Source organism: Hemitrygon akajei, chromosome 4 (assembly GCF_048418815.1).
Source record: "Hemitrygon akajei chromosome 4, sHemAka1.3, whole genome shotgun sequence".
Classification (NCBI taxonomy): domain Eukaryota; kingdom Metazoa; phylum Chordata; class Chondrichthyes; order Myliobatiformes; family Dasyatidae; genus Hemitrygon; species Hemitrygon akajei.
The window spans coordinates 39212703-39225695 of record NC_133127.1 but is presented as its reverse complement, the minus strand read 5'-3'; the positions used below and the strand labels follow the sequence as shown (position 1 = coordinate 39225695).

The 12993-nt window shown below is 40.4% G+C and overlaps 1 protein-coding gene across 1 annotated transcript in view; it reads right to left on the bottom strand.

Annotated features, from left to right (window-relative positions):
* stpg2 (sperm-tail PG-rich repeat containing 2) overlaps positions 1–855 on the bottom strand; it is a 533079-nt gene extending 532224 nt beyond the window's left edge. The window contains exon 1 of the mRNA XM_073041898.1: positions 735–855. Within this exon, the coding sequence (XP_072897999.1) occupies positions 735–855 (121 nt within the window). The remainder of the gene's footprint in view (positions 1–734) is intronic.
* Between the last annotated feature and the right edge of the window lie 12138 nt (positions 856–12993).

Sequence of the window (12993 nt, the reverse complement as noted above, 5' to 3'; positions counted from 1 at the left end):
GTCTACATTTTAAACTTGTGTTGTAAATGTACCTTACGCTAAATGTCAATCTTCTGGAATACATATTTTATCATTTCTAATTTATTTGTGGTAATATTACTTTATAAGTTGTGTGTGAGTTATATGTACTGCATTGTGCATCTTGGTCTGGAGGAACGTTGTCTCTTTTAGCAGATGCATTTGGTTGGATGACAATAAACTTGAACTTGAAGAACTTAGGGCCAATAGCTCTTACGTTTTCCTCTCTCCTCTTTATACTGGTTGGCTCATTATTTTTCAGACTAAATGAAGGGTCTTGAAGAACACAAACAAAATACTGGAGGAACTTGGAAGTCAGGCAGCATTTATGGATGGAGATGAACAGTCGACGGTTCAGGCCCAGACCTTTCATGTGTGTGTTTATACCCTCGGCAGATTCTGCCTGACTTGCTGGCAGAATTTTGTGTGTGACTCTAGATTTCCAACATCTGCAAAATCTTCTGTTTATGAGACCTGCCAGGTTGACTATCCTTTTCCCTCCACAGATGCTGTCCGACTCAAGAGTTCCTTTAACATCGTGCGCGTGGCTCTTGCCTATCCAGTGTTCCTTTCACAATTCCTACCTACAAACCCCCCTAACGCTGAAAGCACCTCCCACAAAAACATTGTTGAGCAAATCTGTTTTTGCTCAACAGATGTTAACGCTCTACCGTGTGGCGATGTGAGCATGTTATGCACCGCAGCCTGTTGCTCACCTCCTTCCTTGGCGCTTTGCAACTTGCTGCGGTGGGCGTTGTAAGAAGCGGGGCCCACGGCTGGCCCGGTGCTACCCAGCGCCGAGGCGAAGATAGTGTCTCGCGGGGCTCGGTCGTACATCTGTTCGACGGGTCAAACCTCTTGGGGACCGTGCTTGAGGTCCTGAAGGGAGGGGGGGGGGGGGTTGATAAGTTGCCTGGAATTAGAAAGAGCGGTTGCAAACAGAACGCTCAGCTCCGGTCAGCGGAAGTAACGGGCTAAAGTTCGCTTCAAGGGGAAGAAGTATGATGCTAGTCGGTTCATCGAATGAAGAAAATTATCTTTGAGCGGGCTGTTGCTCGAGTCTGAATGGGTCAAGGAAGTTGCTTGTGTTGCAGTCCATGTATCTCTGAGCTGTACTTAGTGTATCCGGCTGCCGTGACTGTATCGCCTTCACCGCATTGTTAGGTTGTATCCGCGTTAGTGTTGCGGCTGCCATGGTGACTGGCGCGAGGCAGCGCTGCCCCGCCCCTCTCGTCCCGCTGACCGGGGCCGTTGTCTGTCTCCGGGAAGCGAGGTGTCAACCGGTACAATGGGCCCGTCTCCTGCCCCCGCTTCGCCTGGGACACATTGTAACCGTGCATCCGCAACGCACTGTGTGATTTTCTTTCCATCCATTAATGGTCCATCCCTGCCTGTTACTGGAGAAATCTTTCTATGATGGCCTTCCTATAAAGTTGTGAGCGAGAGAATTCCAAGAGTTAGACAGCACAGGATGGTGGTTTATATTTGCAGTTTAGACTGGTGAGTGATCGGAGAAAAGTGAAGTTTATTGTCATGAATTGTCACAAGTACATGAATGAACAGGCACAATGAAGAACATTTAAGGCAGCACCACCGGCAAAAAAAAAACAGAACAGTACAGTACAGGCCCTTGGGCCTACCACCTTTTAACCTGCTCCACAGTCAATCTCACCCTTTCCCCTTCATTTAGCTCTCCATTTTTCTTTCTAATTGCCCATCCAAGACTCTCTTAAAAGTCCCTAATTGTATCTGCCACTACCACCACCCCCGGTAGAAAGATCCATGCTCTTAAACCTCTCTGTGTGTAAAAAAAACCTACCTCTGAAATCCTCCCATACTTTTCCTCCAATCATGTAATAAGCATGTTCTCTCATTGCCACCCTGGGGAAAAGGTGCTGGCTCTCCACTCTGTGGCTTTATCATCTTATACACCTTTATCAAGTTGCTTCTCATCCTCATTCACTCCAAATATAAAAGCCCCAGCTGGCTCAACCTTTCCTCACTAGATATGCCCTCTAATCTAGGCATTATCCCGCTAAGTCTCCTCTGCACTGTCTCTAAAGCTTCCACATCCTTCCTTAATGAGGTGATCGGAACTGAACACAATATTATTAGTGTGATCTAATTAGAGTTCTATAGAGCTGTAACATTACCTTGTGACTTAGCATTAGACACATTCACAGTTAATTCACAAGAAAATTGTAAATTAAGTCACAGTTTTTCCAAGAACACAGAAGAAAAATATCAACGTTGACGTTAGTACAAAGTGGTCACAATGTTGCTAAACTGTATTGATTAAGGTTGAGGGTTCCTATCTGAATAGTAGAAGGGAAGTACAGTAGCTGCTCTTGAACCTCATGGTCTGCGAGTTCAGATCTCTGTACCTCCTGCCCAATGGTAGCTGTGAGAAGATGGCATGGGTCGGATGGCTGGGATCTTTGATGGATTTTGCCTTCCTGTAGGTACTCCTGTTGGTGAGGAGGGATGTGCCAATGACATATTGAACAGAATACTGCTCATTCATATTGCCAGACCTGACCATGAAACAACCAGACAGTACATCTAGAGAAGTTTGTTAGGTTGTTGGGTGACAAGCTGAACCTCGTTAACCTACTAAGAAATTAAAGAGTGTTTTGTGCTTTCCTTGTGGTTGAGTCTATGTGCTGTGCCCTGGACAAGTCTAGGAGGGGAGCATAGGTGATTGTATTCCTACATGGGATTCAGTGCATGGGATAAAGCAGGTGCTTTTGAGGACTCCTTGGCAAATTGTTGCAATGAAATCCCGTGGGTGGAAGGATGATATGTTTGAGATGCTGAATTCAGTGCCGTTCAAAAAGATTGCTGTGCCCTGGACGGTGTCAATATTCTTCAGTGTTAGAGCTATGCTCATCCAAGCAATAGGAGTGTATTCCACCATATTGTAGCAAAAAAAATCTTCAAGACTCTTAAGTAATGCAACCAAAACTTAATATTATCCGATATATGGAAATACTAGATGACTGTAACCTATGACAGAGTTTTGTTTTTAAGATGTGCCAAGAGGAGAGAAGAATTGGCAAAGTTAGAAAAAATGTTTGAGCTCAGGACGTGGCTAATTAATGTGTGACCAATTGTGTCAGAATTAAAACTAAACATAACCAAAGGCTGGAAACTACCTAGAAGTGTATGCCCATTCCTTCATTGTTGCTGGGGCCAAATCATGAGAATAGAGGAGTATTGTAAGGCTTTAGAAATTCTAAACTTGAAGGGGTGAGTACCATGGAGGGAACTGCAAACAAGACTGAGATTTTTAATATCGAGTTATTGCTAGGCAGTGTGCTTAAGGTGAATGAACAATTGATTCTGGTAGGATAAAGGCAGCCAAGTGGATGGGGACTTATGTGGAATGGATTTCGACTATAATGCCGACCATGAGATGCCGAGGTAGGAATAGTCTAATCAGAATCAGAACCAGGTTTATTATCACTGGCATACATCATGAAGTTTGTAGTCTTTGCAGCAGCAGTTCAATGCAATACATAATAATAGAGAAAAAACTGTGAATTGCAATATGTATATTAAATAGTTAAATAAGTAGTGCAAAAATAGAAATAAAAAAAGTAGTGAGGTCGCAATTCATTGATTCGGCATCCATTCAGAAATCTGATGGCGGAGGGGAAGAAGCTGTTCCTAAATCATTGAGTGTGTGCCTTCAGGCTTCTGTATCTTTCTCCTGATGGTAGCAATGTGAAGAGGGCATGTCCTGGGTAGTGGGGGTCCATGCTTCCTTTTTGAGGCATCGCTCCTTGAGGTTGTCCTTGATACTACAGAGGCTAGTACCCAGGATGGAGTTGACTAAGTTTATGGTTTATGACTCTCTGCAGCATACTTCGATCCTGTGCAGTAGCCAACTCCCTCCCACCCCCATACTGACTGCAGTTATGCAGTTAACGCTTGCATCTTCTCAACACTCATTGAGAATATAGATAATCTTCTGTTGCATCACCTTCCTGCAATATCCCCGCATCACACGATATAAAAATTTTTTGTCAAGCTCAGCAAATGTGACTTCACAATCCTTTTGGGACAGCATTGAGGTCCTCCATTAGTCGGGGACAACCATGGATGTTGCATTCCAACAGTCTACATTATACGCAAGACAGGGCAATACAATATGGAGAGCAAGCCGTTAACTATGTAGCAAGCTGCCCCTCTCCACTCATCTGATGAATCTGAAATAAGAAACGGCAGAGACCAATAGAATTTGGCACCAGAGGCTTCACAGGATTGCCACTCATTGTTGAACTCAACATAGGACTGCCTTATGAATTCCAGCTTCGGATTTTCCTTCGTGTCAGTAGAAACAGTACAGCTGGGCTTAGTAGCTAAGCCATACATGAAGGCTTGGAGCAGAACTTGGATGTCAGAGCCTATTTGAGACGCACACCATTGGGGGCATTTAATGGCTAGTGGGAGCAATCCCCATTACAACCCCTGTCTGTAACAATCTTGAGGAACCCAATGGGACAGCATAATGGCTTGGTTGACAGAGCCACTGCCTTGTAGCTCCAGGGAAATGCTTTTGATCCTGTGCTCTCTGTGTGAAATCTGTTCATTCTCCCTGTGACCACACTGGTTTCCTCTAGATGTTCTGGTTTCCTCCAAAATCCCAGATATGTGTGGATTGGTAGGTTAACTGGTCACTCAAATTGCACATCTAGGTGTCACTCAACAGCTCAGGAACAGCTTCTTCCCCGCTGTCATCAAATGTGTGAACATCAATGAAAACCAGAACACTGCACCAGTGTTACTTTTTTACACTATTTATTTTGAATATTTTAGTAATTTTATATACCGTTGCTAAAAAACAGCACATCTCACATCATATGAGACAGTGATAATAAACCTGATTCTGATTACCTCCCAACCTGATGAAGGGTCTCAGCCCAAAATGTTGACTGTTTATTCCCCTCTGTGGATGCTGCCTGATTTGCTGAGTTCCTCCAGCATTTTGTGTGTGCTGCTCTGATTCCAAAAGTGACAGAATCTAAAGGGAGTTAATAAAAATATGGGTTGAATAAAATGAGATTTCTGTTGGGTTTTGTCAGTGAAAGATGCTGGGTGGTCATTTGGCAAAAGTACCCGTTTCTGTGCTGTACGATTGATAATGTGGCATAGAAGGTTTATTATCAGTGACATATGTCGTGAATGTTGTTTTGCAGCAACAGTACAGTGTAAGACATAAAATTGCTATAATTTACCAAACATAAATGAATAGTACAAAAGATTCTATGACTGGTGTATGGATTTACCAGCACTTTGAGTAGGGGTGGGGGGGGAATCTTCAAATTTCTGTCCTGATTGGCTGATCCCTTATTCTGAGACTGTGAACTTTGGTTCTAGACTACTAAACCAGGAATAATATTTTTGCATCTATCCTGTCAAGCCCAGCATTCACTTCGTCACTCTCTTCCCCGAAACCTCCTCATATCCTCTTAACAATCCACATTGCCAACCAGTTTAATATTAGCAGCAAGGTTGGAAAGGTCAAGTTTGTTCCCCTCTTCAAAAATCACTAATCTAGTTTATAAACACTGGGAGCCCCGGCACCAATCTGTGTAACACATACAAAATGCTGGAGGAATTTAGCCCTCTATCATTCCCCTCCATAGAGGTTGCCTTATTTATTGAGTTCCTTCAGCATTCTGTGTGTATTGGTCAAGCATTACATCATCTGCAGAATCTCTTGTGACCAACCTGTGCAGTCACAACCTACAAGTCACTTCCTCTCATTCTAAAAATAATTGATTCTTTCTCCCTGTGTTGTGTCTGTTAACTAATCCTCAACACACACCACTACACTGCCTTATCCCCAGTACCACATGTTATAATTTTGTTTAATAACTTCTTCTATGGCACATTATCAGAATCCAAATACATCACTTCCACAGGTTCCTTTTCTATTTTAATTATTGCTTTAAAAGTCTTTACAAAAGTGCTATATAGAGCATCTGTTATTATCCCTTGAGCCTCTCTCTTAAAAAATTTGGGGTGTAGGTCATCAGGGTCTACAACTTTAGTAGCTTTCAGTCCCATTAATTTCTCTAAAATTGTTATTTGGTAATCGTAATTTCTTTGAACTCTTCATTCCCTTCAGACATCCTCTGAACTATTTCTAGGTTTCTAAGTTCCTGATGACACAAAAAAAATCGCTGCCATTTCTTTATTCCCCAGTCTAATTTCTCCTTCTTCAGTCTATAGGTGATCAATATTGTCATTTGCCAATATTTTCTAAACTATCCATATGTGCAATCATTGGTGACTCACAAGATTTTCATTGAAGGGGATTCAACACCAGTAATGCCTTTGAAGGGCAGTTGATTAGACTTTTGTGGAACTTCATTTCTGGTACTTGTATCGTTTAAGTATTAGTGACACACGTCAACCCAAGCCTACCAAAAACATCCATGAAATTATAGCACACACAATGCATTGAGACCACTGATACACAAGCTGATGTGATGTTGCATAACCATAGTTCTAATCCATTACTATGGTCAAGGTTACAAATTCAAGTCAAGAACTTCAAGGTTTGAAATGGGTTGATATTTAAAAATATATCTATTAATTAATTGAAAATTAATTTGGTATCTACAGATATTGCTTTAATGAAATTTCAGGGGTCTATTTCAAATTCCCAATTATTAGAATACATACTTTTATGCACAATTATAGACTGACAATAATTAGCAATTGGCAGATAATGCTGTATGTTAGTAGCATATACATAAGTGAACATGTAGTCCACCCCACTTCAAAGTTCAAAGTAAATTTGACATGAAAGTATATATGTGTCACTATATACAACCCTGAGATTCATTTTCTTGCAGACTAACTCAATAATTCCATAATAGAATAATAACCATAATAGAATCATTGAAAGACTACACCAACTTGGGTGTACAACCAGTGTGCAAAAGACAACAACCTATGTAAATATAAAAAGAAAGAAATAATAATAATAAATAAATAAGCAGTGATTATCAAAAACATGAGATGCAGAGTCCTTGAAAGTGTCCATAGGTTGTGGAAACATTTCAACAGTGGGGCAAGTGAAGTTGGATTAAGTTATCCTCTTTGGTTCAAGAGTCTAATGGTTCAAAGTTCAAAGTAAAATTTTTTATAGAGCCTATAAAAAGTATTCACCCCCCCATGCAAGTTTTCACGTTTTATTGTTTTACAACATTGAATCACAGTGGACTTAATTTGGGTTTTTTTTTTACATTGATCAACAGAAAAAGACTCAAGTGAAAGCAGATCTCCACAGTGATCTAAATTAATTACTATATAAAACACAAAATAATTGATTATGGTTATTCACCCCCTTCAGGTCAGTATTTAGTAGATGTAACTTTGGCAGCAATTACTGCCTCAAGTCTCTTATCAGCTTTGCACATCTGGACACTGCAATTTTCTCCATTCTTCTTTACAAAACTGCTGAAACTGTCGGATTGCATGGGGATCGTGAGTAAACTCTTTTCAAGTCCAGCCACAAATTCTCAATTGGATTGAGGTCTGGACTCTGACTTGGCCCCTCCAGGACATTAACTTTGTTGTTTTTAAGCCATTCCCATGTAGCTTTGGCTTTATCCTTGGGATCATTGTCTTGCTGGAAAACAAATCTTCTCCCAAGTCGTAGTTCTCTTTTAGACTGCATCAGGTTTTCCTCCAGGATTTCCCTGTATTTTGCTGCATTCATTTTACCCTCTACCTTCACAAGCTTTCCAGGGTCTGTAGTAGTAAAGCATCCCCACAGTATGATTCAAATAATATGTGGCATTTAGCTTCCGCCAAACAGAGCGTTTAAAAGCTCACTTTTGGCTTCATCAGAACTTAGAACCTTCTTCCAGCTGACTTCTGAGTCTCCCACATGCCTTCTGGCAAACTTTAGCTGACATATCATGTGAGATTTTTTTCAACAGTGGCTTTCTCTTTGCCACTCTCCCATAAAGCTGTGACTGGTGAAGCAACCGGGCAACAGTTGTTGTATGTGCAGTCTCTCCCGTCTCAGACACGGAAGCTTGTCACTCCTCCAGAGTTGTCATGGGCCTCTTGTTGGCCTCCCTCACTAGTCCCCTCCTTGTACAGTCACTCAGTTTTTGAGGATGGCTTGTTCTAGGCAGATTTACAGCTGCCCCACATTCTTTCCATTTCTTGACGATTGACTTAACTGTACTCCAAGGGATATTCAATGACTTGGAAATGTTTTTATATCCATCCCCTGATTTTTACTTTTCAATAACCTTTTGTTTGGAATATTCTTTTGTCCTCATGGTTTAGGATACCGACTCACCAGCAGTTGGACCTTTCAGACACAGGTGTATTTTTACTACAATCAATTGAAACACCTTGACTGCACACGGTGTTCTCCATTTAACTAATTATGTGACTTATAAAACCAATTGGCTGCACCAGTGATGATTTGTTATATCATATTAAAGGGAGGTGAATATTTAAGCAATCAATTATTTTGTGTTTTATATTTGTGATTAATTTAGAATACATTGTAGAAATCTGTTTTCACTTTGTCACGGAAGTCTTTCTGATTATCAGTGTCAAAAAAGAAGCCAAATTAAGTCCACTGTGATTCAATGTTGTAAAACAATAAAAAAATGAAAACTTCCATGGGGGGTGGGAGAGATGAAGACTTTTTATATGCACTCAATGTCACCATATACTACCCTGAGATTCATTTTCTTGGGAGCATACTCAAGAAATCTATAGAAAAGTAACTATAACAGAATCAATGAATGACTGCCCAACTAGGGTGTTTAACCATAGTGCAGAAGACAACAAACTGTGTAAATACAAAAATAGAAACAGCAATAATAAATAAATAAGTCATAAATATTGAGAACATGACATGAAGCGTCCTTGATATTGATTCCATAGGTTGTCGGAACATTTCAAAGATGGGACAAGTGAAGTTAACCCCTTTGGTTCAAGAGCGTGATGTTTGAAGGGTAGTAAATGTTCCAGATCCTGGTGGTGCAAGTCCTGAGGCTGTTGTACCTCTTCCTAATGGTAGCAGCAAGAAGAGAGCATGTCTTGGGTGGTGGGGGTCCCTGATGATGGATGCTGCTTTCCTACAACAACGCTTCATGTAGATGTGTTCAATCGTGGGAAGGGCTTTACCTGTGATGGACTCAGCTGAAACCACTACTTTTTGCAGGATTTTCCATTCAAGGGTGTTGATGTTTCTATACCAGTCTGTGATGCAGCCAGCCACACATCTATAGAAGTTTGTTAAAATTTTAGATGTCATGCTGAATCTTCACAAACTCCTAAGGAAGTAGAGGTGCTGCCATGCTTTCTTTGTAATTGCACTTAAGTGCTGGGCCCAGGACAGATCCTCCAAAATGATAACACCAAAAATTTTAAAGTTGTTGACCCTCTGACCCATTATCCTACATGTTAACAATATTAGCCAAGACTGTGGGTTACTTTCATCCACATGAGCCCAGGTTCCTACATTTCACATGACTTGTGACTTACAGTTCATAGCCTATCAAACTAGCCTCCATAAGGCTTTTTTCCATATCTTACAGCCAATAAAACAAGTATCATTCCTATTCCAGATGTTCTAATATAAATATTCTTGTGCTCGTACTATAATTTTAAACAGCTAGAACCGATCAACTAATCCACCTACTGGACTCTCAAATCTCTTGTTTTTTAGTTACATTGACAGTGGTTTCATTAGTTCATAGCTGTGTTCTGTATAATTAGTAGTTTTTTTACATTTGAACTATTGTTTCAAGCCAAATTTACACAAAATGACATGACTACTTAGAACAACTAATTTCCATTCTCTCATATGTGTCACACTAAACTAGGCTTAAGAATTATGCCTAACGTTAACTATCTCTTCACCCCTTTTCTGAGCTTCCTTATTGGATCCCATCACTCAACAGTCATTGTTCTGAACTCTGGAATTCTCACCCTGTGACTCTCTGTAAGATGCTCCTTCAAAGTGTATTATGCTTGAACAAGGGAGACTACAACGGGATGAGGGAGGAGATGGCTGATGTGGATTGGGAGCACAGGCTATTTAGTAGGACAGTTGAGGAACAGTAGAATACTTTCAAAGAGATTTTTCACAGTGCTGAACAAAAGTAAATTCCAGTCAAAAGTAAGGACAGTAAGTGTGGGGAGAGCCAACTTTGGATAACTAAGGAAATAAAAGATAGTATCAAATTAAAATCTCGTGTGTACAAAGTCGCAAAGAGTAGTGGGAGACTGGAGGATTGGGAAAACTTTAAAAAGCAACATAGAGAACAACTAAACAAGAAATAAGGAAAGGAAAGGGAAGATAGAGTATGAAAGTAAATTAGCACAAAATATAAAAACAGATAGCAAAAGTTTTTATAAACATATAAAGCGAAAGAGGGTGCTAAAGTCAACATTGGTCCCTTGGAAGACAAGAAGGGGAAATAGATATTGGGTAATAAGGAAATGGCTGAGGCATTGAACAACTATTTTGTGTCAGTCTTCATGGTGGAGGACACATTTAATATGCCATATAACCATATAACAATTACAGCACGGAAACAGGCCATCTTGGCCCTTCTAGTCCATGCCGAATGCTTACTGTCACCTAATCCCACTCAGCCCATAACCCTCCATTCTTTTCCTGTCCATATGCCTATCCAATTTTGCTTTAAATGACAATAACGAACCTGCCTCTACCACTTCTACCGGAAGCCCGTTCCACACAGCTGCCACTCTCTGAGTAAAGAAATTCCCCCTCATGTTACCCTTAAACTTTTGCCCCCTAACTCTCAACTCATGTCCTCTTGTTTGAATCTCCCCTACTCTCAGTGGAAAAAGCCTATCCACGTCAACTCTATCTATCCCCCTCATTATTTTAAATACCTCTATCAAGTCCCCCCTCAACCTTCTATGCTCCAAAGAATAAAAACCTAACTTGTTCAATCTTTCCCTGTAACTTAGGTGCTGAAACCCAGGTAACAGTCTAGTAAATTTTCTCTGTACTCTCTCTATTTTGCTGACATCTTTCCTATAATTCGGTGACCAGAACTGTTCACAATACTCCAAATTCAGCCTTACCAATGCCTTGTACAATTTTAACATTACATCCCAACTCCTATACTCAATGCTCTGATTTATAAAGGCCAACATACCAAAAGCTTTCTTCACCACCCTATCCACATGAGATTCCACCTTCAGGGAACTATGCACCATTATTCCTAGATCACTCTGTTCTACTGCATTCTTCAATGCCCTACCATTTACCATGTATGTCCTATTTGGATTATTCCTACCAAAATGTAGCACCTCATACTTATCAGCATTAAACTCCATCTGCCATCTTTCAGCCCACTCTTCTAACTGGCCTAAATCTCTCTGCAAACTTTGAAAAACTACCTCATTATCCACAACGCCACCTACCTTAGTATCATCTGCATACTTAGTAATCCAATTTACCACCCCATCATCCAGATCATTAATGTATATGACAAACAACATTGGACCTAGTACAGATCCCTGAGGCACACCATTAGTCACCGGCCTCCAACCTGTCAAACAGTTATCCACCACTACTCTCTGGCATCTCCCATCCAGCCACTGTTGAATCCATTTTACAACTTCAATATTAATACCTAACGATTGAACCTTCCTAACTAACCTTCCATGTGGAACCTTGTCAAAGGCCTTACTGAAGTCCATATAGACCACATCCACTGCTTTACCCTCATCAACTTTCCTCATAACCTCTTCAAAAAATTCAGTAAGATTTGTCAAACATGATCTTCCACGCACAAATCCATATAGACTGTTCCTAATCAGACCCTGTCTATCCAGATAATTATATATACCATCTCTAAGAATACTTTCCATTAATTTACCCACCACTGACATCAAACTGACAGGCCTATAATTGCTAGGTTTACTCTTAGAACCCTTCTTAAATAATGGAACCACATGAGCAATACGCCAATCCTCTGGCACCATCCCTGTTTCTAATGACATTTGAAATATTTCTGTCAAAGTCCCTGCTATTTCTACACTAACCTCCCTCAAGGTCCTAGGGAATATCCTGTCAGGACCTGGAGATTTATCCATTTTTTTATTCCTTAAAAGTGCCAGTACTTCCTCCTCTTTAATCGTCATAGTTTTCATAACTTCCCTACTCGTTTCCCTTACCTTACACAATTCAATATCCTTCTCCTTAGTGAATACCGAAGAAAAGAAATTGTTCAAAATCTCCCCCATCTCTTTCGGATCCACACATAGCTGTCCACTCTGATTCTCTAAGGGACAAATTTTATCCCTCAGTATCCTTTTGCTATTAATATAACTGTAGAAACCCATTGGATTTATTTTCACCTTACTTGCCAAAACAACCTCATATCTTCTTTTAGCTTTTTTAATTTCTTTCTTAAGATTCTTCTTACATTCTTTATATTCTTTGAGCACCTCATTTACTCCATGCTGCCTATATTTATTGTAGATATCTCTCTTTTTCCTAGCCAAGTTTCCAATATCCCTTGAAAACCATGGCTCTCTCAAACTTTTAACCTTTCCTTTCAACCTAACAGGAACATAAAGATTCTGTACCCTCAAAATTTCACCTTTAAATGACCGCCATTTCTCTATTATATCTTTCCCAAAAAACACATTGTCCCAATCCACTCCTTCTAAATCCTTTCGCATCTACTCAAAGTTAGCCTTTCTCCAATCAAAAATCTCAACCCTGGGTCCAGTCCTATCCTTCTCCATAATTATATTGAAACTAATGGCATTGTCATCACTGGACCCGAAGTGCTCCCCAACACATACCTCCGTCACCTGACCTATTTCATTCCCTAACGGAAGATCCAACACTGCCTTTTCTCTAGTTGGTACCTCTATGTATTGCTGCAAAAAACTATCCCGCACACATTTTACAAACTCCAAACTATCCATCCCTTT